The sequence below is a fragment of the Canis lupus genome, chromosome 17 (genome assembly GCF_003254725.2).
Source record: "Canis lupus dingo isolate Sandy chromosome 17, ASM325472v2, whole genome shotgun sequence".
NCBI lineage: Eukaryota > Metazoa > Chordata > Mammalia > Carnivora > Canidae > Canis > Canis lupus.
Window position 1 is genome coordinate 60498446 of NC_064259.1, and position 27914 is coordinate 60526359.

The 27914-nt window shown below is 43.7% G+C and overlaps 1 protein-coding gene and 1 pseudogene across 6 annotated transcripts in view; both read left to right on the forward strand.

The window, feature by feature from the left end:
• The first annotated feature begins 664 nt into the window (after positions 1–664).
• TUFT1 (tuftelin 1) overlaps positions 665–27914 on the forward strand; it is a 48485-nt gene continuing 21235 nt past the window's right edge. For 2 of the 6 annotated variants that reach the window (XM_049095688.1, XM_049095691.1), the window contains exons 1-3: positions 665–865; positions 26917–26991; positions 27394–27495. In XM_049095688.1, the coding sequence (XP_048951645.1) occupies positions 680–865; positions 26917–26991; positions 27394–27495 (363 nt within the window). In that variant the 5' untranslated portion in view covers positions 665–679. Of the gene's footprint in view, positions 961–26839; positions 26881–26916; positions 26992–27393; positions 27496–27914 lie in introns of all 6 variants that reach the window. The other 4 variants (XM_025453002.3, XM_049095690.1, XM_049095689.1 and 1 more) reach the window with 4 other exon arrangements.
• Positions 3896–3995, forward strand: LOC112665120 (U6 spliceosomal RNA; annotated as a pseudogene).

The following is a 27914-nucleotide window of genomic DNA, read 5'->3' on the forward strand; positions in this document are numbered from 1 at the left end:
TAGCTGTTTGTTCATCAGAGCCTATTGCCAGATTCAGGGGCACTGCCCACTCAAGAGCGGGTCAGACCATCTGCCTGCTTTCCAGGTGGACCACAGCCCAGTGGAACAGCCAATCTGCAGAGAAAGGCAGGGTTGAAAGAGACTCCATCCTTGGCTCTCCTGTAAGACTTTAAAATGCTAATCTGGGTTTGGGGAGCAGATGCTATTGGAAATTGAGGCTCATCCTTTCTCAAGAATACACAATCCTTTTAAGGCAACGTGTCCCGCCTCTCCTAACCATATAAGTGCAACTTTGATATAATAGCTTCTACATAACAAGCCCCACCCAGAGCCAAGCTGGCTTTGACTTTGGCCTGGGCCTCCTGCCAGGGCAGGGCACCTGCCAGACTGGCTTGGGCCAGTCTGAGTAAGTTGGCCTCTGGTGCCTGCATTTCTACCGTGATGGGGGAAAGTTTTGCTCGGTTCCACAAAAGTGGCCTATATATAGGGAGAGGAGAATGTATGGAAGCTTTTTTCCAACTTGTCCTCTCAGGGGCAGGCAGGGTAATTCTCTTTCACCAACAGTGACCTTGGAGTTGAAAAGGCAGCAGCAAGATTAACGAAGAATATTTGAGATGCAAGCATATGGGCTAGGCAAAACCCCGGTTGAGCACCCTCAGGTAGCCTCATAAACACCTTTATGTCTCTGAGAGCCGACCGGCGAGTCCGGACGCTCCCGGCCACGCCCACCCGCTCCTCGGCTCGCTCTCATTGGCGGGAGGCATCTGGGGGCGTGTCCAGCCGGCAGCCCCGCCCCCGACGCGTCTATACAAGGGGGCGGTTCCACGCGCGCCCGCCTAGAAGGCGCCGGACGGCGGGGCGGAGGGTAGGTCCGTGTGCCGCGACCCTCGCGCGAGTAGGATGAACGGGACGCGGAGCTGGTGCACGCTGGTGGACGTGCGCCCGGAGGGCCCGACTGCGGTAAGAGCGGCCGCACTGCCTGCCCCGCCCGGTGCTCCCGGTCTCCAGTTCGGTCCCTCCTGCGCCTCGCGCCAGGCTCGCTGACCTCGCCTGGGGCCGGCTTGAGGCCGTCGGCTCTCGCCGCGCTTCTCTTTCTCTTTTTCTGCCGCCGCGTGGCGGGCAGTGGGGGTCGTGGGGGTCGTGGCAGGAAGGCCGTTCGGGGACTCGGGGCATCCCTGCCCCCTGGAGGGCTCTGCGGCTCCTCCCGGGACCCCGCGCGGGGATCCATTGCGCGCCCCCCAGGCGTCCCGTGGGTCGTAGGAGGATCTCTGTGTTTGGGGCTGTGGGTGTCCGACGGGGAGGTGAGGCCTTCTGTGGTTCCTGTGGTCTCAGAGGCCCTCCCAAGAACTTAATGGTGCTTTGGGTGGTCAGTAAGAAGACAAAGGATACGGAGTAAAATCCCAGGGCTTGAACCGAAGGGTGGGGCGGCAGGTCTCCAGGTACGCCCAGGTGGCCAGGAGCTCCCCCTTTCGCCAGGAGGGATAGGGCTGCCCGCTTGCGGGTCACCACTCGGCCCCGATTTCTCCTTCCCCTTGCAGCTCTCCTGGTTCCCCAACCCCCATCGGCCAACCAGTGGCTCCTGGGACGGTTTGTTCACCTCGTTTCCGGGTCTAGCTTCCAGGCCCCGGGCAGGTGGATGCAGGAGTGGCCAGAAACCGAGGCGAAGGGAAGGGAAGTGACCCGCGGGAGCGCTTCCGGACGACGTGCGGGTTGAGGAGAGGGACGGCCTCCTGTGCTAAGTCTCACTCCCTGGCTCCCTGGCCCTGGTTCCTCTCCACCCCGGATGACCCTATGGTTTTTCCTCTTCGAAGGCAGAGGACGGTACCTTGTGGCTGCTTCTAGGCTTTGCTGGGGAACTTGACCCAGAATACGTGTGTACTGTCTCATGGATTTTCAAGCTATTTTGGGGGGACTGAAATAGGAGCCGAGGTGATGGGAAGTGTGTATCCTCCTTTCCCCCTCCCTTCGCTCTGTATCTGAGTCCCTTCCTCGCTTCTAGTCTCAGCATGCCCCCTGAGGGAGCTAACCCTGCTGCACCCCAATTATGGCTCTTCAGAATAACTCGTGGGATAGTTTCTCATTTCAGGTTTAGGGTGCAGATGATCACTTAATTCTGTTCACAGTCTCCTCTCCATTTCTGTCCAGTCTATGAGTGTTTCTACCACATTACGGGTCGAGCTACTGCCCAAACCCCCAATCCTTCATTTTTGGTAGTTTGCCAGTCTCCTAGCAATAAAGAAATCCATCCTCTATTATGTCAGCCCCCAGACCTACTACATGCTCTTGCTCACTGTCTTGGAATGGTTGAGGTAGGGAGGCGGGTATGAGGAAAATACAGGAGAGGGGTGTTGGGTTTCTTTTTGCTTATTGTAAAAAAGAGATCTGGGAGGGTCTTAAGACCAAGGTATTGGTACTGTTGAGAATGATTGGACACACTCTTCTGTCCCTTGATGTTTTGTTGTTCCTTGCCTCATGGGGGAGAAGTAGTCAGTAGGAAAATAGTGCCAAATAATTAAAGAATAAAGTAAATTCTTTAATTCAGTCAGTATCCAGCTATGAATTAGTTTGAACCTAATCAGAGATGTTTAGAACAAGGGGAAATAGAAACTCCCTTTATTCCTTTTCCCTAGGCTGGACATGAGAGGTATTGTACTTCAAAGCTGCGAATGAAATAAGCATTACTGGAATCTGTTCTTGGAGACATTCCTGAGCTGTTAAGGACCGGGAGGAGATGGTAAACAATCAGTCAGGAGACAGGCTTTGTCCCTGAATTCCTCTCCTCTGAGCCAGCGCTAGGTTAGAATTTATGGCTCTGGACAGTCCCCAGGAAGCTGTAGTATATTCACACCATGGAGTGAATGGTCAGTGTGGGCACCAAGTGAGTGATTGAGTATGCAAATGAATAGATGTTTCTCCTGGTGTCAGCAGTGTAGACAGTTTAATTGATTTGTATGTCCTAGTGGGAGTCAGGACCCTGGGACTCTGTTGATGTTTCCCTATCAGCCAGGCCATGTGCCTTTTGGTGCATCACACTTGGATGTGGAAATATGGCTAATATAGTCTTTGGATTAATTTTATTGTTGGAGGCAGATGCAGGAGGTACAGTGAGCCAATGTTTTTCAAACTGCAGATCATCACCACCAGTGATTTAGGACCCTAGCATTAGAAAAGAAGTGGATTCCAATTATATGACATTCTGGAATAGGCAAAACTAGAGACAACAAAAAGATCAGTGATTGCCAGGAGTTTGGAGGGTAGACGGGAGATGATTAGAGCACAGAGGATTTTTTTTTGTCCTAATCCACAGAATGTACCTTATTCACTTTACTTGAGTGTACCCTAAGGGGAACCATGGGCTTGAGGTGATTATGATGTGTCAGTGTAGATTCATTCTTGGTAACAAATACACAATTCTGGTGGGTGATAGCGGTAATAGAGGAAGCTATGCATGTATGGGGGTAGGGGACCCTGAGAAATCTCTGTACCTTCCTGTCCATTTTGTTGTGAATTGAAAACTGCTCTAAACAAAATAAAGTCTTAGAAAAATAAGAAATAGAATCTGCGCTATCAGAGTGTTAGGGTGGATATTTTTGGCAAAAGTTTTGTCTCAGCTATATGTATGTATACATATTATATATGTGTGTGTATGCTTATTAGATCTTGAGGTAAATTTTTTTTTTTAAATCAGAGGAGTTTGCAAGGCACTGTAGTAAGTTATACTGGCAAATGGAAGCACAAACAAACCTCAGACATTTTTATTAGACATTCCCATTAAGTTCCTTTGGTTATAAGCAGCAGAGAGGAACTCTAGCTAACTTAAGCAGAGGAGGAATTTATTAGGAGAAAATGGGCAGTCACAGAATTTAAGGGAAAGCTTAAAAATTCTGAACCAAGGGTGCTTGTATTGGCAGTACATGCACTAAAATTGAACCAATATGGGGAAGATTAGCATGTGCAAGAGTGACATGCAAACTCATGAAGCATTCCCTGTTTCTAAATGGTGTTATATAATAGCGTTGTATAGTGACAGATGGTACCTACACTTAGGGTGAGCATAGTGTAACTCTAGAGTTGTCAAATCACTGTGTTGTATGCCTGAAACTAATGTAACCTTGCCAATTATACTTCAATTTAAAAAAGTGAACCAGGAAAGTCTTGGATCTGTATAAGTGGAGGGTTTCTACACCTGAGTGTATTGGTTCCAGCTCTTTTTTGCCATTCTGTTCAAGGTTCCAAGGAGAGGGTGTCATTGGTCCCTCACCCACCTTGTAGGGCAATGTAGGGTTCCTTGATTGATAAACAGTCCCGCCAGATTATCTAGTAAAGGAGGGAGATTGTCCAGAGCAAAACCAAGTGTTGTTACCAGTAGAGGAAGATGGAAGTTGTGTAGCAAAAGCAACAGAAATTCACTACATTAGACTTTGGTTTGAATGATCTCTTTCTTTTTCTTTAAAAAAAAAAAAAAAAATTAAGTAGGCTCCACACCTAATGTGGGGCTTGAACTCACAACCCTGAGATCAAGAGTTGCATATTCTACTGACTGAGCCAGCCAGGTGGTCCTCTTTTTTTCTTTATAAATTGTTTTTCAGGGCAGCCTGGGTGGCTCAGCAGTTAAGCGCCATCTTCAGCCCAGGGCCTGATCCTGGAGACCTGGGATTGATTCCCCCCGTCAGTCCCACATTGGGCTCTCTGCATGGAGCCTGCTTCTCCCTCTACCTGTGTCTCTCATGAATAAATAAATAAAATCTTTAAAAAAAAATGTTTTTCAACCAAGGGAATATATGTACATGATTTTTAAAAGATTTAATATTATCAAAAGGCTTTAGAAAAGAAAATAGCAAGCAGTTTCCTGCTCCAAACCCTGTCCCATGGAGACACCACCTTCAACTCTTAGCACTCTTGTTTGGTGTTTACCCTCATGTTTCTAAATAATATGCTTCTAGTGATGCTTCTTGATTTATAGGTTTTAGACATCTATTGGCTTCCTGCTGTAGAAATTATAGGGAAGTTTATAGTCCCGCCCCTTACACACTCCCTTTCTCTTCTCCCATCTTCCCAGTGTATCTACATCACAATTTTTGGCTAAACTATGATTTCTATTTTAAGATTTTATTTATTTACTTGACAGAGAGAGAGAGCACACAAGCAGGGGAAGAGGTAGGCAGAGGGAGAAGGAGAAGCAGGTTCCCCACCAATCAGAGAGCCCGATGTGGGGCTCAATCCCAGGACCCTGGGATCATGACCTGAGCAGAAGGCAGATGCTTAACCAACTGAGCCACCTAGGCTCCCCTGAACTACTATCATTTCTGTTAGTAACATTGTGGTTAAGAGCCTGGCCCTGGGAATCTGATGCTAGAGTGGGGCTGTAGTCAGGGCTTTGATGTTTGCTTTGCCTGAGATCATTTCAGTAAATTACTTAATCTTTTCAGTCTTCGTTTCCTCACATGTAAAACAGGGCTAATAATTGCACCCTTCTCATAAGGTTGTTGTGAGGATTTCTTTTTTTAAGGTTTTTATTTATTTAAAAAAATATTTTTAAAAAATATTATTTATTTATTTATTCATGAGAGACATGCACAGAGAGGCAGAGACTAGGCAGAGGGAGAAGCAGGCTCCCAGCAGGGAGCCCGATGTGGGACTCAATCCTGGGACTCTGGGATCACGCCCTGAGCCAAAGGCGGGCGCTCAACTGCTGAGCCACCCAGGTGTCCCATGTTGTGAGGATTAAATAAAATAAAATGTATGAAACATTAAGCACCGTGCCTGGCACATGATAAGTGCTCAGGTGTTAGCTCTTATTTTCTGTTTGCTCTTCCTACTGGCATAAATGAGATTGTTTTGGCCTCTCATGATACCCCCCACCCAAGGGATGGAGGAAGAGTATGAGAACTCCCTGGTCTGGTCAAGGTTTGCTCCTTCTCATCGTGTTCACATTTATTCTTATCTGTTCCTTTCCCCTTGCCTCTGCCAGTAGAGGGTCTCGAGGATGAGAAGAGGCCTATAGTGCACCCAGATTAACCTTTGCTGGTACCATCTCAGCCAGGACTGGTCTTAGAAGAGTGATGGTTAGGGTTCCTGTTTAAGCATCCTGTTCTAGGCCCCTTTCCTTTTCCTCTTTTTCCTGACTCGTGGCCTAGGCAGCTTGATGTCCCATGATGGCTCTTTGGTAAGATGATTCCCTTTAATACTAATCTTCCACAGAATCTTTGCATTTTTTCCATCTTCTCTACTTTTTTTGTCTTGATCAATCTTGGCTAGGGAGTTTCTCTCAACGCTGGGGTGGTTTGGAGTTTTTCTGTCAGCTATAGCTTGAACCATTTGTCTTTACACTGGAATAGATATTATTCCTTTAGGATCTCAGAAGCTGAATTAGTTTATTTTTTATTTTATTTATTTTTTAAAGATTTTATTTATTCATTCATGAGAGAGAGAGAGAGAGAGAGAGAGAGAGGCAGAGACACAGGCAGAGGGAGAAGCAGGAAGCAGGCTCCATGCAGGGAGCCCAATGTGGGATTCGATCCCTGACCTCCAGGATCACTCCCTGGGCTGAAGGCAGGCACTCAACCGCTGAGCCACCGAGGCGTCCCCGCTGAATTATTTAATACCAAGTCTTTCCTGAACTCCATTCCTTAAAAAGAAAAAAAAAAAAATTTGTTTTTTAACTAAAGCTATGATTTATTGACGGTTTACGATGGGCCTCATTTTTTTCTGTAACTACTTTAATGAGCCATAATTCATAGACTGCGCAAATAATCCATTTAAAATGTACAGTTTAGTGGCTTTTAGTGTAGTCATTGAGTTGTACAGTCATCAACACAATCAATTTTAAAACATTTTCTTCAGCCATAAAGAAATCCTAATCCATTAGCAGTCACTCTTCATTTTCTCTTAACCCACTCACCCAGCCCTAGGCAACCATTAGTCTATTTTCTTTCTCTGAGATTTCCTGTTCTAGGCATTTTATGTAAATATAATCATCTAATGTATGATCGATCCTTTGTGACTGGCTTCTTTCAATTAGCATGATGTTTTTATGGTTGATCCATGTTGTAACAGGAATCAGTATTTCATTCCATTTAATTTAATTTAATTTAATTTAATTTAATTTAATTTTAATTTTATTTTTTAAAGATTTTATTTACTTGAAAGAACGGGAGCGAGCACCAGCGTGGGGGGTGGGCAGAGGGAGAGGGACAAGCAGACTCCCTGCTGACAGACATGGGGCTCAATCCCAAGACCTTGAGATCATGACCTGAGCCAAAGGCAGTCAACCAACTGAACCACCCAGGGCCCCTGTACTTCATTCCTTTTTAAAACTGAATGATAGGACACCTGGATGGCTCAGTGGTTCAGCTCTGCTTTCGGGTCAGGTCGTGATCCTAGAGTTCAGGGATCGAGTCCCTCATCTGGCTTCCTATAGGGAGCCTGCTTCTCCCTCTGCCTATGTCTCTGCCTCTGTGTCTCTCATGAATAAATAAAATCTTAAATAAATAAGTAAACCTGAATGATATTCCATTGCATGGATATATTATCACATATGTTCATCATGGATAAGTGTTGGTGGATGATTGGGTAGTTTCTATTTTTTTGGTCTATTATAAATAATGCTGCTCTGAACATTTACTTACATGTTTTTTGGGTTTATTTAAAGGTTTTATTTATTTGAGAGAGTGAGAGACAGAGCATGAGAAGGGGGAAGAGAGGGAGAGGGAGAAACAGGCTCTCCACTGAGTAGGGCTCCATCCTAGGAACCCTGGGATCATGACCTGAGCTGAACGCAGATGCTTAACCAACTGAGCCACCCAGGTGCCCCTCCCCCCCTTTTTGTATAGATGTATATTTTAATTTCTTTTGGAGAGACTTACCTATGATGGAATTGCTGGGTCAGATTATTTGGATTTTGACAGAGGATTCCTCTGGACTCATTGAGGCTTATTCCAAAGAATGAATGAATTCTTAAATGGTGAAAATATTGGCTCTGTGACACCAGAGTAGGGAAGAAACTCCTGGGCAGAGGAGGAGCCTTTCAAGTTTGTCGACTGTCGTTCCTTCCATTCATGACACCTGTCCCAAGCTTAACCCATAAATTCCTCCTTACAACATCCTGTCTCCCCCATTCATTGCCAGGTTCTTACTTTCTAGAGAGGCCTGCCAGGAATTTGGGGCATCCTGAGCTCTGCCAAAGGATCTGGGATAGGAAGCTTACCCAATCACCTGGCATTTGGTGTTTGTCATATTTTTCTGGGGTGGGGGATGGGGTGTTCACCCAGATGGTTTCGGTTCTAGACACATGTGTTCAGAGCAGGTGAGACAAGCTTCCCCGCCTGCTAGTAATTATGGTACATGCCTCTTTGGGTCACAATGCAGAGTCTTGTGAAATACTTTTGTTTCCTAGGGGTGGGGAGGTTTAGTTAGGGGAATAAGTATGTGCCAGGAAGGCTGGTGCCTAGATTAAGCGTGGCCAGCAGGGGCAGGAAGAGGAGAAGAAAATATAGGGTATGGTGGAGATGGGTAGATGAAGGAGGAAAAAGGAAATGATCTTCTAGGGTCTGGGGGCACAAAAATGATAAATGATGAAATAACGACAGAGGGGAGGGGGAACTGCCCCTTCATCCCGGGCTGGCCGTGCACTGGCAGGTTTCCTGGAGAGCCACTGGCACAGCAGGAGTTGAGCATTCAGGAGCCCACCACCCTCCTGTACACATTCAGTGTGTGTGAGGCCTCTTATGCCCCAGCGGTTCTGTGGGCCAGGTCTCTAGGTAATGAGAAAGGCTACCCCATGTAGGGTACCACCCTAAATCCTTTTTGTCATTTCACCTCCCAATCACCCCAGCTGCCTCTCTGCCTAGTGCTCGTCCAGCCCATGCCTCTGGGCAGGTAGCTGGACAAAAAGTAGACACCTGTTTTGTTGGCTAATCTGTGGGAAGGAGTGGAATAATTCTTTGTGTCATACTTAACAAAGGGCCATCTCTGGCCTAGAGAGCTCTGTAAAAGGCCAGAACCAAGGCTGCCCAAAATCTGAGAGTGTAGTGGCAGCCCAGACAGGATAAGCTCCAACCACCCCATCTGGCCCTCTGTGACTTTATTGGGGCTTTCCTTGTCCTGGCCTCTTGGGAGCTGGCTATTCCCATTACTCAGAAGGGACACCTGAGGTGGCTGCTGTAGCCGTTTGAGACTGCATACATTTCGGGTGGGAGAGGGGATGGGACTGAGGGACAGAGTGAGGGAGGAATGGGTTACAGAGTGAAGAAGAATTAAGGATGCTGGTTTCCAGCTCAAGGACAGTATTCACTGCCCGACTTCGTCTTAGAAAGACCCTTGACCTCACCTGCCACCCATGCTTCTGGCCCCCTTAGCAGCCTGGGGAATGGGAGCAAGGGAAACATTTTCCCATAGATCTGTCCCCTGGCACATGAGCCTGGGGTGTGAGAACCTCTGGGGCCTCCCTCTTTATCTCCTTATCCTTTCTCCTCAGCGCCTTGATCTCTAACCCTTCAGCTATGTGTTTATCCCCTCCCCGCTCTGAGAAGTGACTCACAGCTGGAGATTTGTTTGAACAGAAGCAAGAGGCTGCCTGTAATTTGGAGGTGGCTGGGCTTCTCCCCGAGAATGTTTATGAGGTTAGAGGCTGCTTACCTTGTGAATAACTGCTGCTTTTTCCCTAGAGAAGAAGGCTCTACTTTCTATCTTGCCTTTTGGAGAGTCCCCAAGGGGACTACCCTGCTAGACATTTTGGGGTGTTCCTAAAGCTCCCTGGGACCTGCTCACAGCCCTGAGATCATTCCAGCTCCAGAAAACAGCTAGTAGCACCTTTCAGAGATGGGCCTGGGTTTCCCTCCTTAGGTCTGGGCTGGGGTTGTGGGTTGAAGTTCATGGCCTTGCAGACTGGCTTCTCTGGTTTTGGAGGCCAAGGTGCCAGAGAAAAAAATCCTAGATTTGTTCACAGGCTTCATGTAGATGGTCTGGCTCACCCACCCTCCTCCCCATGTCGTCCCAGAGCTCCTTGGGAAAGTAATGCTGTCTCACGTATGTGGAGTGATTTATGGTTCCAGAGCACTTTCACACTATCTTGCATCTCTACCTGTCTGCCTTAAATGTAGGCAGGGTACATATTATCACTACCATTTTACAGATAGACACCAGGCCCTGAGAGATAAGGTGACTTGCTCAAGGACTAATAGATTTCAGTTTGACTTAGACTCCACCTCCAATTCCAAGTTTAGCGCTTTTTCTTGCCTTCTGTTTATTTAAATGTGTTACTAGACCAGGCTGCACAAACACATTTTTGTTGCTAAAGTTTAAAACACTGTGGCTTAGTCGGTTAAGTGTCTGCCTTCAGCTCAGGTTGGGATCAAGCCTGGTACTGGCTCCCTGCTCAGCCAGGAGTCTGCTTCTCCCTCTCCCACTGCCCCTCTGCCCACTTGTGCTCTTTCTCTGTCAAATAAATAAATAAAATCTTGGGATCCCTGGGTGGCGCAGCGGTTTGGCGCCTGCCTTTGGCCCAGGGCGCGATCCTGGAGACCCGGGATCGAATCCCACGTCGGGCTCCCGGTGCATGGAACCTGTTTCTCCCTCTGCCTGTGTCTCTGCCTCTCTCTCTCTCTCTCTCTCTCTCTCTCTCTGTGTGACTATCATAAATAAATAAAAATTAAAAAAAATAAATAAATAAAATCTTAAAACAAAACAAAAAAACTGTAGAAGTATGAACTGAAGGTTCCGTTACTCCTTTGTCCTTTTTTTAATATGTATAAATTTAGTGCTTTTTCCCATGTGCTTACATTCTAGAAATGCCCTTGGCATCGTGATCAACAGCACCGACTCTAGAGCCCCAGGACCTGGGTTTGAATCCTGGCTCTGACCCTTGTTAGTTATAGGGCCTTGGGCAAGATACTTAGTGTCTGTGCCTTGGTTTTGTCATCTATGAAATAAGGATGTTGATAATAATATTCACCATATAGTATTATTATGAGAATTAAATGGATTAATGTATATAAAGCATGTAGAGCCCAGTAGGGCTCAGCACATAGTAATTGCTATATATGGGAGTTGGCAATTACTATGAACATATATGTGTATGTATATGTACTTAAATAGGAAGTCATATTTTATGAATTAGTGCCTTGCTTTTTTCCTTCTTTATCTTGGAGATAATTTTCTGTCAGTTCACAGAATTTTATTTATCAGCAATGTAGTATTCCATAGTGTGGATGATTCCATACCTATGAGTGAGTGGGTACTTATGTTGTTTCCAGTTTGTAACTGTTGTTAACAGTACCATAGTCAACAGTTTTACACATCTGTCTTTGGGCAAATGTGTGTGGATTTTCATAGGGCATATTCCTAAAAGTGGAATTACTAGGTTAAAGGGTTTACAAGATGTGCAAATACTTTTTATTTTTTTTTAAATTATTTAAAAAATTTTTTTTATTTATTTATGATAGTCACAGAGAGAGAGAGAGGCAAAGACATAGGCAGAGGGAGAAGTAGGCTCCATGCACCGGGAGCCTGACGTGGGATTCGATCCCGGGTCTCCAGGATCGCGCCCTGGGCCAAAGGCAGGCGCCAAACCGCTGCGCCACCCAGCGATCCCAATACTTTTTATTAATATTGCCAGATTAAAAAAAAAAAAAAAAATATATTGCCAGATTAACTTCCCAAAATACTTGTATAAACTTACACTCTCTCTAACAATAAATGAGATTACTCTTTCTCTCTGCACCCTTACCAATCCTGGATATTATCAGGATCTTTAACATTTGCCAATCCATTGGTCTATAAATGTTATTTCTGCAGGGTTTGCCTGAAGAAAAGGCCACTGGTCTACTGAGAACAAGAAAGAAGGCTTGTGGGGATCCCTGGGTGGCTCAGCGGTTTAGCGCCTGCCTTCAGCCCAGGGTGTGATTCTGGAGGATCAAGTCCCTCATTGGGCTCCCTGCATAGAGCCTGCTTCTCCCTCTGCCTGTGTCTCTGCCTCTCTCTCTCTGTGTCTCTCATGAATAAATAAAATACAATCTTTAAAGAAAAAAAAAAAGGAAGGAAGGAAGGATGGAAGGAAGAAAGAAAGAAGGCTTGTATATATGGGAAGTTTTAAGGCATAGCCATAAAATGGACAGCTGTGCACTGAACACTCAGCTTAAGAAATAGGACATAACCCAGGTGCCTGGGTGGCTCAGTTGGTTGGGTGTCTGTCTTTGGCTCAGGTCATGATCCCTGGGTTCTGGGATCAAGCCTGTGAAGGGGTTTCTGGTCAGCTGGAACTGGTCTTCTTCTCCATCTGCCTCTCTGCCCTGCTTGTGTGAGCTCTTGCTCTCAAGTAAATAAATAAAATCTTTAAAAACATGAAAAAGAAAGAGAACATTATCAATCTTTTTGAAGTGCCTGGGTCCTGCCTTGTTCATAACCGTCTGCTTCTTCCACAGAAGTGATCACTGTCTCAAATTTTGTGTTTATTTCTTTGCTTTTTGTTATAGTTTTCCTACATGGATAAGTGATATAGTACTTAGTTTGGCATGTTTTGAACTTTATATTCATAGTTTTATCTGTATTCTCTAGCCTTTTTTTTTTTAGGTTTATTTATTTATTTAAGTAATATCTACACCCAGTGTGGAGCTTAAACTCAGAACCCTGAGATCAAGACTTGCATTCTCTTCCAGCTAAGCCAGCCAGGTGCCCCTTCTATATAGCTTGCTTAGTTAAACTTACCATTAATTTGAAGATTCATTCATGTCGATGCATGAAGCTGTAGTTCAGTTATTTTCACAGATGAATACTAGTTCATTGTACTAATGTACCAGAGTTTATTCATCCATTTTCTTGTCAGCAGATCATCTGGGCTGTTGCCAGTGTGTAGCCACTACAAACAATGTTGCTGTGAACATACATCTGCAGGTTTCCTTTTTACACTTATTTATCTTCTTTTTTTTTTTTAAAGATTTATTTATTTATTTGAGAGAGAGAAAAAGAAGAAGAGCATGAGCCAGAGGGTCAGAGGGAGAGGGAGAGAGATTCCAGGGACTGAGCATGGAGCCTGATGGGGGGCCTTCATCTCATGACCTTGAGATCACCACCTGAGCCAAAACCAAGAATCAGAGGCTCAACTGACTGCACTACCCAGGCTCCCCTACTTAAATCTTTAAGTTTAATGAAATCCCTGCCAAGTTATAACTTGTTTTGTTTTATTTTTTTATTGTTTATTTTTTATTTTTTTTCTTGTTTTGTTTTAAAGATTTTATTTATTTATTTGACCGAGGGGGAGAGAGTGCAAGCAGGGGGAGCGGCAGAGGGAGAGGGAAAGGCAGGATCCCCTGCTGAGCAGGGGCCAGGTGTGAAGCTCAATCCCAGGGTCCTGGGAGCCGAAGGCAGATACTTAACTGACTGAGCCACCCAAGCACCCTGAAAACTCATTGTTTTTATTTTTTTTATAGAGAGTAGACTTTAACTTTTTAGGTCCATTAATTTGTTTTAAACATTTTTAAAAATATTTTATTTATTTATTTATTGAGAGAAAGAGTGAGAGAGAGCATGAGCATTAGGAGAGGGAGAAGCAGGCTTCACACCGAACCAGAAGCTCCATGTGGGGCTTGATCCCAGGACTTGGGATTATGACTCAAGCTGAAGGTAGACGACCAACCGACTGAGCCACCCAGGTGCCCCACTTATTGTTTTAACCAACATTTCTGGTTACTGATTACTGATGAGGTTGACCATCTTTCATATATTTTTAAATTTTATATTAAAATTTTTTTCCAATAATATATCTTATTTAACCCAATATATACAAAGGTTATCATTTCCATAAGTGATCAGCATAGAAGGAATTCAATTTTTTGTGCTGTGGCTTTGTACAGAACATCTCTATTTGGACTGACCACATTTCAAATGGTTGATAGCCACATGTGGCTAGTGGCTGCCACATTGGACAGGATAGTTCTTGATAGTAAATGACTTGACTTAACTGACCCAATTCCCTATATTCAGAATAAACCTCTACTTCTAGTCATTGTCCTCTTTTAGTCATTACCTACACCCATCCTTTAGGGGTAACCGCTAGAGTGACTTCTAAAGTATGTGTTAGTTTTGCTTGTTTTTATACTTTTTATATAAGTGGAATCTTAACTCTTGTGTCAGAATTCTTTTGCTTAACATTTGTGTGAAGTTTATTCACGTTGTGTACAAGTTCATTCTTTTTCATGGTTGTACACTGTTCCATTGTATGACTATATTGCAATTTAAATTTGTCCATTTTACTCTTTTTTTTTTTTAATGTGATTTTAGGAGGCACCTGGGTGGCACAATTGGTCAAGCGTCTAACTCTTGGTTTTAGCTCAGGTCGTGATCTCAGGATCATGGGACTGAGCCCTGTGTCCAGCTCTATGCTCAGCTCAGAGTCTGCTTAAGATTCTCTCTCCCGGGGGATCCCTGGGTTGCTCAGTGGTTTGGCGCCTGCCTTTGGCCCGGGGCGTGATCTGGGAGTCCTGGGGCGTGATCTTGGAGTCCCGGGATCGAGTCCCACATCGGGTTCCCTGCGTGGAGCCTGCTTCTCCCTCTGCCTGTGTCTCTGCCTCTCTCTCTCTCTCTCTCTCTCTCTCTCTCTGTGTGTGTGTGTCTCTCATGAATAAATAAATAAAATCTTTAAAAAAAAAAGATTCTCTCTCCCTCTACCTCTGCCCATCCTCCCAGTTCATGCTTGCTCATGCACTCTTTCTTTCTCTAAAATAAACAAATAAATACATCTTTTTAAAAAATGTGGTTTTAGAGGCACCTGGCTGTCTTAGTTGGAAGAGCAAGTGACTCTTGATCTTGGAGTTGTGAGTTTGAGCCCCATGTTGGGTGTAGAGATTACTTAAAAATAAAGTTTTTAGGAGCCCCTGGGTGGCCCAGTTGGTTCAGGGGCTGACTCTTGGTTTCAGTTGAGGTCATGATCTCGGGGTCCTGGGTTCAAGCCCTATGTCAGGTTCCATGCTCAGCATGGTCTTCTTGAGATTCTTTCTCTCCCTCCCTTTGCCTTTCCTGCACATTCTCTCTCTCCCTCCCTCCCTAATAAATTAAATATTTAAAAAGTAGAATAAAATCTCTAGGGGCACCTGGGTGGCACAGTCAATTAAGGGACCAACTCTTGGTTTTGGCTCAGGTTGTGATCTCAGGGTGGTGAGATGGAGCCCCATGTCAGGCTCTGTGCTCAGCATGGAGTCTGCTTAAGACTCTCTCTCCCTCTCCCCCTCCTCCCATGTGCTTGCTCTCTCTCTCTCTCTCAAAATAAATCTTAAAAAAGAATAAAATCTTTAAAAAAATAAAATTTGGGTTTATGTGTATATGTATATATGTATTTATTTAAATAATCCCTATATCCATAATGGGGTTGAATATACAACCCTGAGATTAAGAGTCTCATGCTCAAAGGATTTATTTAGCCAGTCAGGTGTCCCTATCCATTTTATTCTTGAACATTTGGATACATTCTAATTTTTGGCTATTATGAGAAATGCTACTGTGAACATTCTAGCATCATTTTTTTTATGGGTAGAATTTTTTTGATTTTAGGGGAAACATAGGTATGCATTTCTGTTAGGAGTAGAACTACTATGTTATAGGGTTTGCAAATATTCCTCTTTGGTAGAGGTTTCCAAAGAGATTATGATAATGAGCATTCCCACCACCAGTGTAGGAGAGTTCTGATTGTTCCATAGCCCCTAGCCCTTGTTTTTTGTTTTCATTTGTAGTCATTCTAATGGTATTTTGTAGCATTGCCTTGTGGTTTTAGTTTCTAGTTCTTTGATAATGATGACTGAAGATACTGAACCCTTTTCCGACGTTTATTGACCGTTTGGATATCCTCTTATGTGATGTGTCTATTGAAGTCTTTTGTCCATTTTTCTGTTGGGCAGCTCCTTTCTCTCCCTTTCTTTTCCTCCTTGCCCTTTCTCTCTTTCTTCAAATATGCTTTTTATTTTGGAATAATCTTAGGTTTACAGGAAGGTTGTAAAAATATTACAGAGAAGTCTTACACGCTCTTCGCTCAGTTTCCCCCAATGCTAACATCTTACATTAACCATAGTACATTTGTCATAACTAAGAAAACTAATGTTTTAGTTTTCTATAGTAAAGCCTTAAACTATAGGCTTTACTTGGATTTCACTGGTTTTTCCACTAATGTACTTTTTCTGATCCAGGATCCAGTCCTGTATATCATGTTGTAGTCTTTTTGTTTCGTAGGAATTCTTTTTTTTTTTTTTTTTAAAGATTTTGTTTATTCATGAGAGACACACACAGAGAGAGAGGCAGAGACACAGGCAGAGGGAGAAGCAGGCTCCAAGCAGGGAGCCCAATGCAGGACTCGATCCTGGGACTCCAGGACCACACCCCGGGCCGAAGGCAGGCGCTAAACCGTTGAGCCACCCAGTGGTTTCGTAGGAATTCTTAATGTATTCTGAATATTCTTTGCCAGATATATATGGAATAAATACCTTCCACTCTGTGGATTTCCGTGCACTATCTTTTGATGAATGAAAGTTCAAAATTTTAATATAGTCTAATTTATCAAATATTTTTTATGGGGAGGATATTTTTATGCTGAGTTTAAGGAAAGTTTTGCCTTTTACATTGAAATCTGCAATCATTTGAAATTGATATTTGTATATAGTGTGAGGTAGAAGATAATATACATCTTTTTTTTTTTTTAAGATTTTATTTATTTATTCATGAGAGACACACAGAGAGAGGCAGAGACATAGGCAGAGGGAGAAGCAGGCTCCTTGCAGGGAGCCCGATGTGGGACTCGATCTTGAATCCTGGGATCACGCCCTGAGCTGAAGGCAGACGCTCAACTGCTGAGCCACCCAGGCGTCCCATATGACAGATATTTTGAAGAGGAGCTTTACATCGAAATTTGAGGAACTGGAACTTTTGTATATCTATGTGTTTTAGTCACTGTGTTTTCACTTAAGCATCTTACCAACTAATACACTAAAGCTGAGGGAGAATAAATCAATACACACAACAAATGAAAGCCAGGGTCAGTGTCTGAGGCCAGGTCTAACTGCTCCTAATGTGATTCTTTTTCTGCAAAGAAGAGAGAATGTCAGTTGGGCTTGAGGGGTAATGGACCAAGCAATAACTTTGGTGGTGATCTTGGTACTATTGTGTATCATCTCATTAGAAACTGTCAAAAGAAAAGTTGTTTTCTGAAATTAAAAAAATGAATATATAAGAAATAAAAAGAATTTGATAATAATCTACAGAAGTGGGAGCAGAGGAGAGGGGGCTTAGGTTGAATACCTAAGTTTAACTAGTTTATTCAGTGGCATACTAGTGGCCTTTAAAAGCCAATTAAAAAAGAAAGGATTTTATTTTATTTATTTATGAGATATACAGAGAGGCAGAGAAAGGGGCAGAGGGAAAAGCCGGCTCCTCATGGGGAGCCTGATGCAGGACTCAATCCCAGGACCCCAGGACCACGACATGAGCCAAAGGCAGATGCTCAACCACTGAGCCACCTAGGCGCTCCTAAAAGCCAATTAAAAAAAAAAAAAAAGTGTTTATTCATGAGAGACACACACACAGAGAGAGAGAGAGAGAGAGAGAGAGAGAGGCAGAAAGATAGGCAGAAGGAGAAGCAGACTCCATGCAGGGAGCCCGATGTAGGACTTGATCCCAGGACTCCAGGATCATACCCTAGTCTGAAACCAGGCACTCAACCACTGAGCCACCCAGGTGTCCCTTCTAAAAGCCAGTTTTGAAGAAAGTTTAGTGTGATGGAAATTAATGATGAAATATTAAAGGGAAAAAAGCAAGTACATAACTTTGTATGGTAGTATATTAAAAAAAATAAGTGTAGAAAAATTATGAGGAATATACTAACATTTTAATAGTGGCCATTTTGAGGTAGTAGGATTACAGATACTTATTTCCTTCATTATATTCTTTAATTTTTGTCCCTGAAAGTATTAATTTTTTGTTATCTAATTGTAGATTCATATGCAGTTATAAGAAATAATAGAGGGCACCGTGGGTGGCTTAGCGGTTTGGCGCCTGCCTTCTGCCCAGGGCCTGATCCTGGAGACCCGGGATTGAGTCCCACATCGGGCTCCCTGCATGGAGCCTGCTTCTCCCTCTGCCTGTGTCTCTGCCTCTCTCTCTCTCTCTCTGTCTCTCATGAATAAATAAAATCTTAAGAAAAAAAAAAGGAGGGATCCCTGGGTGGCGCAGCGGTTTAGCGCCTGCCTTTGGCCCAGGGCGCGATCCTGGAGATCCGGGATCGAATCCCACGTCGGGCTCCCGGTGCATGGAGCCTGCTTCTCCCTCTGCCTGTGTCTCTGCCTCTCTCTCTCTCACTGTGTGCCTATCATAAATAAATAAAAATTAAAAAAAAAAAAAGGAATAATAGAGATCCCCTATACCCTTTATTTCATTTTCCTAAGTGGTAACATCTTGTAAGACTATACCATACTATCACAACCAGGATAGTGACTTCATACGGTCAAGGTAGAGCACATGTCCATCACCACAAAGATGCTTCATGTTGGAGCCTACATGCACTTGCTTTTCACTCCCATCTTCTCTTTACCTCCTGGCAACCGCTAATTGGTTCTTCATAATTTTTTCGTTTCAATAACGTTAAATAAATGGAATCATACAATATGTAACCTTTTGTGATTGGCTTCTTTCCCTTACCATAACTCTCTGGGAATTGTTGCACGCATCAATAATTTGTTCCCTTTTATTGCTGAGTAGTAATTAGTCCATGATATAAATACAACACAGTTTGTTGTCTATATGGAAGGGTATCTGGGTTGTTTCTAGTTTTGTAGTATTACAAATAAAGCTGTTGTAAACATTAGTGTACAAATTTTTGCGTTAACCTAAATCTTCATTTCTCTTGGATAAATGTCCGGGAGTACAATTGCTAGGTTATATGGTATTTGTATGATTAGTTTTTTTAAAAGACTTTATTTATGGGGATCCCTGGGTGGCTCAGCGGTTTGGCGCCTGCCTTTGGCCCAGGGCATGATCCTGGAGCCCCGGGATCGAGTCCCACATCAGGCTTCCTGCATGGAGCCTGCTTCTCCTCTGTCTGTGTCTCTGCCTCTCTCTCTATCTGTGTCTCTCATGAATAAATAAAATCTTAAAAAAAAAAAAAGACTTGATTTATTTATTCATGAGAGACACACAGAGAGAGAGAGAGAGAGAGACAGACAGACAGACAGACTTAAGGCAGAGGGAGAAGCAGACTCCATGCAGGGAACCCAGTGTGGGACTCGATCCTGGAATTCTGAGATCACGCCTTGAGCCAAAGGCAGACATTCAACTGCTGAGCCACCCAGGCTTCCCTGTATGATTAGTTTTTAAAAAAACTGCCAACCTTTTCTTTTTTGGCTATGTCACTTTACCTTCCCACCAGCAGTGTGTGAGCGATCCAGTTTCTCCACACTCTTGCCAGTATTTGGTGGGTGTCACTGTTTTTTGTTTTGGCCATTTTGATAGGTGTATAATGGTATCTCACTGTGTTTTGTTTTGTTTTGTTTTGTTTTAAGATTTTATTTATTTATTCATGACAGACACAGAGTGAGTGAGAGGCAGAGACACAGGCAGAGGGAGAAGCAGGCTCCATGCAGGGAGCCTGACGTGGGACTCGATCCCGGATCTCCAGGATCACACCCTGGGCTGCAGGCGTCACTAAACCGCTGGGCCACTGGGGCTACCCTCAATGTGGTTTTGATTTGTATCTCCTTGATGACATTGAACATCTTTGTATGTGCTTATTGACCATCTGTATATCTTGTTCAGTGAAATGTCTTATGTCTTTTAGCCATATTCTAACAAAATGTTAAGAAATAGAACCTTTATGTTCATGAGAGATACGGGTCTGTAGTGTTTTCTTTCTTTAAAAAAAAAATGTCCATCTGATTTTGGTACCAGAGTAAGACTAGCTTCATGAAATGAATTGCAACGTGTTTCCTCCTCTTGTTTTCTGATTGAGATTATGTAGAAATGGTGCTAATTTTTTAAACATTTGGTAGAATTTTCTAGTGGAACCACCTGGGCCTGGATATTTCTGTTTTAGAGAGATTTAAAATGATGAATTTAATTTCTTTAAAAGGCTATTCATAGTACCTATTTCATATTAGGTAATTTGTGGTGGTTTGTGTTTTTTATTTTTTTATTTTTATTTTATTTTATTTTTTTTTTTTTAATTTTTTTCTTTTTAAATTTATTTATTCATGATAGTCACACGGAGAGAGAGAGAGAGGCAGAGACACAGGCAGAGGGAGAAGCAGGCTCCAAGCACCGGGAGCCTGATGTGGGATTCGATCCCGGGTCTCCAGGATCGCGCCCTGGGCCAAAGGCAGGCGCCAAACCGCTGTGCCACCCAGGGATCCCTGGTTTGTGTTTTTTAATGAATTGGTCCATTTTGTCTAAATTGTCAATTTTTTAAAAAGATTTTATTTATTTATTCATGAGAGACACATACACACACAGAGGCAGAGACACAAGGAGAGGGAGAAGCAGGCTTCCTGCAGGGAGCCTGATGTGGGACTCAATCCTGAGACTCCAGGATCACACCCTGGGCCAAAAGCTGCCCAACTGCTGAGCCACCGGGCGTCCCTAAATTGTCAAATTTATGTTCATAGTGTTCATACTTTTGCATCTGCATGGTCAATAGAAATAGTCTGTTTCATTCCCGATGTTAGTAATATGTGTCTCTTTTATTCTCTGCCAATCATGCTAGAGGTTTATCAATTTCAGTGATCTTTTCTGAGAACCAGCTCTTCGTTTCATTGACTTTTCTTTATTTTTCTGTTAAATTGTATTCATTTCTTGTCTTTTTTAGTTCCTTCCTCCTGCCCACTTGGGGTTTAATTTGTTCTTCTTGATCTGAAAGTGAGAAACCTAAATTGTCGATTTGAGACTTTTTTCTTTTCTGATGTATATGCATTTATTTATTTTTAAAAGTAATTTATATGTCCAATGTGGAGTTTGAACTTATGACCTTGAGTTCAAGAATTACATGCTCAGGGCACCTGGTTGGCTCAGTTGGTTGAACATCTGGCTCTTGATTTTAGCTCAGGTCATGATCTCATGGTAGTGGGATTGAGTCCCACATTGGGCACCTGCCCAGCAGGGTGAGATTCTTTCCCTCTGTCCCTTCCCCTACTTGTGCATGCTCTCTCTCTCTCTCTCTCAAATAAATAAATTTTAAAGAAAAAGAGTTGCATGCTCTACTGACCAAGCTAGCCAGGTACCTCTCTAATGTATGCTTTTAGTGTTATGGCTTTCCCTCAGAACTGCTTTATTTATTTTTAAGATTATTTATTTATTTGAGAGAGAGAGAGCAGACCAAGCAAGAGGGAACATGAATGGGGGGCATAGGGGCAGGCTTCAATGTAGGGCTCAATCCCAGGCCCCTTGGATCATGATCTTAGCCACAGACAGACACTTAACTGACTGAGCCACCCAGGTGACCCAGAACTGCCTCAGATATGTCTCACAGAGTTTGACATTTTGTGTTTTCATTTTTATTTAGTTGAATGATTTTTAAAATTTTTCTCAAGACTTCCTTTTTTTTTTTTTTAAGTTACTAAATATCTAATGTGTGTGTGTTTTTTTTTAAGATTTTATTTATTCATGAGAGACAGAGAGAGGGGTGGGGGGAGGCAGAGACACAGGCAGAGGGAGAAGCAGGCTTCATGCAGGGAGCCTGATGTGGGACTTGATCCCCAGTCTCCAGGATCATGCCCTGGGCTGAAGGCGGCGCCAAACCGCTGAGCTACACGGGCTGCCTTGTTTTATTTTTTTTAATTTAATTTTATTTATTTGAGAGAGAGAGAAGAGAATGGTGGGAGGGGGAGAGGGAGAGGGAGAAGAAGCAGACTCCCTGTTCATTGATTGTGGATCTGGACACAGGATTCAATCCCAGGACCTGGAAATCATGACCTGACCTGAAGTTAAATACTCAGCTGAGCCACCCAGGTGCCCTTGAGACTTCCTTTTTGACCCAAGAATTATTTATTTTTTTTTTATTTTTTTATTTTTTCCAAGAATTATTTAGAAGTATTGTTTAGTTTCCTTGTGTTTAAAATTTTTCCTTTTATCTTTCTGTTATTTCTAGTTTGATTCCACTGTGGTCAGAAAACATACTCTGTATGGTATCAATTCTTTCAAGTTTGTTTGTTTTATAGCCCAAATTACTGTCTCTCTTAATGTATGCTTTATAGGTACATGCCAGCAGTGTGTACTCTGCTGGTGAGGGGAGCATCCCATAACTGTTGATTAGATCCCTCTTGGTTGGTGATGTTGAATTCTTAGGTATCTGTGCTGATTTTAGTCTACATTCTATTAATTGCTCAGAGATGCATGTTGAAGTCTCCAAGTATAATTGTGGATTGGTGTATTTCTCCTTTCAGTTCTTTAGTTTTTTCTTCACATATTTTGCAGCTTTGTTGTTTGACACCTATCTATTTGGGATTGCTATATCTTCTTTGTGGATTGATTCTTTTACATTATATAATGTCCCTCTCTGTCTCTGGCAATTCTCTTTGCTCTGAAGTTTACTCTATCTGATATTAATATAACCACTCTTGCTTTCCTTTAATAATGTTTGTATGATATATCTATTCCCATCCTTACTTTTAACTTGTCTATATGTTTGTTTCTTTTAGACAGCATGGATTGATTCATATTTTTAATCCCCTCTGCCAATCTTTGTTTTTTAATTGGTGTATTTAGACCTCTTGATATTTAATGTAATTATTGGAATTGTAAGTCTGCCATTTTATTTATTATTTTTTCTTTATTTTTCATATATTTTCCTTACCTTATTGTGGGCTACTTGAAAGCTTTTTAGGATTCTATTTTTTTTTTAATTTTTATTTATTTATGATAGTCACAGAGAGAGAAAGAGAGAGAGGCAGAGACATAGGCAGAGGGAGAAGCAGGCTCCATGCACCCGGAGCCCGACGTGGGATTCGATCCCGGGTCTCCAGGATCGCGCCCTGGGCCAAAGGCAGGCGCCAAACCGCTGCGCCACACAGGGATCCCCAGGATTCTATTTTTAAAAAAAATTTTTTAGGGCAGCCCCGTTGGCGCAGCAGTTTGGCGCCGCCTGCAGCCTGGGGTGTGATCCTGGGGACCCGGGATCGAGTCCCACATCAGGCTCCCTGCAAGGAGCCTGCTTCTCCCTCTGCCTGTGTCTCTGCCTCTCTCTCTCTCTCTCTGTGTCTATGAATAAATAAATAAAAATAAAACCTTTAAAAAAGTTTTTTAATGATTTCTCTAGGTATTACACTTTTATAAATATAACTTACCACAGTCTACCGGTGTTGCCATTTTACCAGTTTGAGTGCAGTATAGAAACTTTACCTTCCTTTACCCTCTCTCATTTGTAATAAAATTAAATATTGCCTTTGTATATGTTTATTTTTGTATCTTTTATTTATTTATTTTAAAGATTTTCTTTATTTAGAGAATGAGAGAGAGTGTGGGGGGACGGGACAGAGGGAGAAGGAGACAGAGAATCTCAAGTAGATTCCCCACTGAGCATGGAGCCTGAGTGGGGCTCGATCTCATGACCCTGAAATCATGACTTGAGCTGAGATCAAGAGTTAGAAGCTCAGGGCAGCCCCAGTGTCCCAGTGGTTTAGCCCCTCCATTGGCCTGGGGTGTGATCTTGGGGACCCCGGATCGATCCCACGTCAGGCTCCCTGCATGGAGCCTGCTTCTCCCTCTGCCTGTGTCTCCACCTCTCTCTCTCTCTCTCTCTCTGTGTCTCTCATGAATAAATAAATAAAATCTTAAAAAAAAAAGTTAGAAGCTCAGCCTGCTGAGTCGCCCAGGCACCCCTCTTCTGCCCTCTTCTGTGTACATTTAGAACTAAATCAGTATTATATTTTTTTAAAAAGATATTTTATTTATTCATTCATGAGAGACAGAGAGAGAGAGAGAGAGAGGCAGAGACATAGACAGAGGGAGAAGCAGGCTCCCTGCAGGGAGTCCAATGTGGGGCTTGATCCCCAGACCCAAGATCATGCCCTTAGCCGAAGGCAGACACTCAACTGCTGAACCACCCAGGCATCCTGACAGTGTTATAATTTTATCTTCAACCGTCAAACATGTTAGAAAACCCGAGAGGAAAAGGAAAGCCTGTTGTATTTAATGATGTTTTTGCTATCCATGTTGTTTCTTTCTAAGATTCCAAAGTTCCTTTTGTATTGTTTTCTTTCTGTTTGAAGACCTTTTTTTTTTTTTTTTTTAAGATTTATTTATTTACTTATGAGAGAGAGAGAGAGAGAGGTAGAGACACAGGCAGAGGGAGAAGCAGGCTCCATGCTGGAGCCCAATGCGGGACTTGATCCCGGGACTCCAGGACCGCGCCCTGGGCCAAAGGCAGGCGCCAAACTGCTGAGCCACCCAGATATCCCCCTGTTTGAAGACCTTTTATAGCTGTTGTTCTATTTTATTTTATTTTATTTTATATTATTGATTGAGTGAGTGAGAGAGAGAGAGGGAGAGGGCTCTAGGGGTGGGGGTGGGGGCAGAGGGAGAAGGAGTGAATCCCAAGCAGACTCTGCTAAGTGCAGAGTGGCCTGTGTGGGCTGGATCCCAGGACTTGAGCCAAAGTTAAGAGCTGGCTGCTTAACTGACTGAGCCACCCAGATGCCCCATTTTTTTTTTTCCTTAAAGATTTTATTTATTTATTTATTCCAGAGAGAGGGAGTACAAGAGTCAGGGGAGGAGCAAATACTGAGGCAGACTCTGCTGAGTGCAGAGCCCAACATGGGGCTTGATCTCACAACCTGGAGATCATGACCTGAGTCCAAATCAAGAGTCAGACACTTAACTAAGCCATACAGGTTCCCCTACAGCCATTCTTTTAGTGTACTCTATTGATAAGAAATTCTCTTAGTTTTCCTTTACCTGGGAACATCTTTTTTTTTTTTTTTTTAATTTTTATTTATTTATGATAGTCACACAGAGAGAGAGAGAGGAGAGAGGCAGAGACACAGGCAGAGGGAGAAGCAGGCTCCATGCACCGGGAGCCCGACGTGGGATTCGATCCCGGGTCTCCAGGATCGTGCCCTGGGCCAAAGGCAGGCGCTAAACCGCTGCGCCACCCAGGGATCCCTACCTGGGAACATCTTTGTTGTGCCCAAGATTGCGAATCCAAGAAACCACCGAGGAGCTGACACCGATGCAAGCGCATGAGGGTTTATTAGCGAGCTCGAGCTTGGGTCCAAGTATACCCGACACAGCGGAGCAGGGACTTGGGCTCCGAAGTGGGTTACAGCTGGGTTTTTTATAGGCTGGTCTAGGGGATTTTCAGAAGGGATGGAGGAATTTCTCAAGTTCTGTTTACATTCTGATATGGGGCTTAGGGCATTGAGCTCTGTTCTCATTCTAATATGGGACTTTCTACCATGGTGTGGGCTCTGTTGTCTTTCTGATATGGGATTCCCTGCCGAGGACATTGAGGACATTCCGCAGTTTTTCCCGTAAAGTTCAGCTCTTATTCACAGGGGCCTAAGATGGCTGTACTTGTGCTAATGCTAAACTTGAGGTGGGATGGCCTTAATTTTTCTCGGCTTCCACATCTTGATTTCTTCCCTCATTCTGGAAAGAGAGTTTTTTGGTCATAGGATTCTTGATTACGAGATTTTTTTCAGTACTGAAAAATAGTATGCTATTTTCTCCTGGCGTTGGTTTCTAATAAAAAAATCTGCTGTTTATTCACTGTTTTCCTCTTATAAGTAAAGTGTCTATTTTTTCTCTGACTTGAGAAGAGTTTTTCCTTGTCTTTAGTTATCAGAAGTTTAATTATGACGTATCTTGGCATGATTTGGGGGTTCATCCCATTTGGGATTTGCCCAGAAACTTGAATTTGTGGGTTTATGTCTTTTGTAAAATTTGGGAAGTTTTCAGCCATTATTTCTTTGAGTATATTTTGCGAGTTCCCCCACTTTCTCCTGTCCCTTGGGGATTCTGACAACAGGTGTGGGTGAGATGACCCCTCGGAGGCCCCCGTCTGGCCTATTGTCTGTGCTCTTTCAATTAGAGTGCCTGGCTTTATACAATAAGCCAGACTTGATCTTCATTAGCTGATAACGCCTTTATTTTGCCTGAGGGATGTCCCAGCTTTCTTTCCCCAGCTGTCTCCAGGTAGAGAGAGGTGTTTTAACAAAAAAGCATATTCTGTGTCCTGGGGGAAAAGAGCAGCTACTCTGGCTATTTTGAAATCATTTCCTCTTCTTTCTTGTGTAATGTTCTCTAGACCTAGATGTCCTGGAACATCATATGCATTCAGAAAATACCTGTGTGAGGACTATGGCAGATAGCAGCCCACGAGGAGTTAACAGAGGGAGCAGTTCCTCATGGAACATTGAAGAACTAAGAGGCAGGTGCCACGAGAGGCCCCATGATACTGAGGGAGCTCAGGGAGAGGACAGGTTGTTTCCCACTGGATGTATGGAAGTGTCACGGAAGATGTGGCTACTGTCATATAGTTTGGCGGGAAGGATATCTATCATAGTTTAACTCTTGTGAAGTGCATCAGTAGCTTCCTGACTGTCAGGTGCAGGAATCCTGGATTGGGAGTGCCTTCTTCAGGGCTGGGGAAACAGGAATCCACACACTGTGCTTCTTGGACTCTGAGGGCCAGGGGAGCTAGCCCCTCTGGAGCTACGTGGAGCGGCATCCTGTGTAGGCTCTGCTGTGGTATAGAGAGCACTGTCAGAGGCCCCAGGGACATCCTACCACCCAGGAGTGACTGATGTTAGGCAAGCTAATGTCACCTCTCCAGACTTCAGCTTTTCTTGTCTGTTAAGTGGTGATAACAAGACCCATTCCGCAGGGCTGGCAGAGGTGTACCTGTACCAGGAGTGGACTGTGAAGGTAAGGGGTGATTGTTGCTGTCCTTGTCATTATTAGGGCAGCGTGGACATTCTCAGGCTGACTCTACAGAGTGAACTGACAGGAGATGAACTTGAACACTTAGCCCAGAAGGTATCAAGGTTTCTGGTGGGGTGAGGCCTCTCCCTCAGCCAGTTCTCCTTCGCTGCTGACCTCTCATGCCAGTGCTGCCAAGAGCCATCTTTGCTGCTGTGCAGGATCACCTCCTTTCAGACATACCACCTGACCTCAGCATTGTGCACTGCTTTGGGGGATGCGGAGACCCCACTAAAAGTAAAACTAACCTGCAATTTCTGCTAATTTTCCCCATCCAGTGTTGCTGTTGTGTAGCTTCTGGTAGAGGTTCTGGAAATGAATTTTTGGAGGGGAAAATCAGACTAACCCGTTAAATCTTTTGAGGAGCAGGTATTCTGCATTGGTCAAGGGGCAGAAGTTCTGGGCTTGTCATGATTTCTGAGCCATTTCTCTCTCTTTCTCCTTCTCTCTCTCTGGCAGGTGGGCAGGAAGACCTATGCCATGGTGTCTGGCCATTCAACCAGTCATTCCCTGGCCTCAGAACTGGTGGAGTCCAATGATGGACATGAGGAAATCATTAAGGTAAGCTTAGTTTACCTCCACTCTTCCCTCTCTCCTCTTTCCCCTTGCAGGCATGTGAGAGGGAGCAGTTGGCTTTGCCACAGGGTTTGACTAGGAGGAACCAGACCTGTAACACTAGTTCCTGGGAATTTCCTGGAAAGATCTTAATTAACACCAGGAGACCACAGTCAGTGTATAGTGACTTTGGTGCAACCCAGCCCTTGGTGTGAGGATGGATGGGATGACCTTTTTAGGTGCCTATCCCACTATCCATATTTAGCTGCTGGAAATTGTCAAGACAGGTGGGAAGTGTGTTTGTGGAACTTACTTTTTTTTTTAATAAAGATTTTATTTATTCATGAGAGAGACACACAGAGAGAGGTAGAAACACAGGCAGAGGGAGAAGCAAGCTTCATGCAGGGAGCCTGATGTGGAACTTG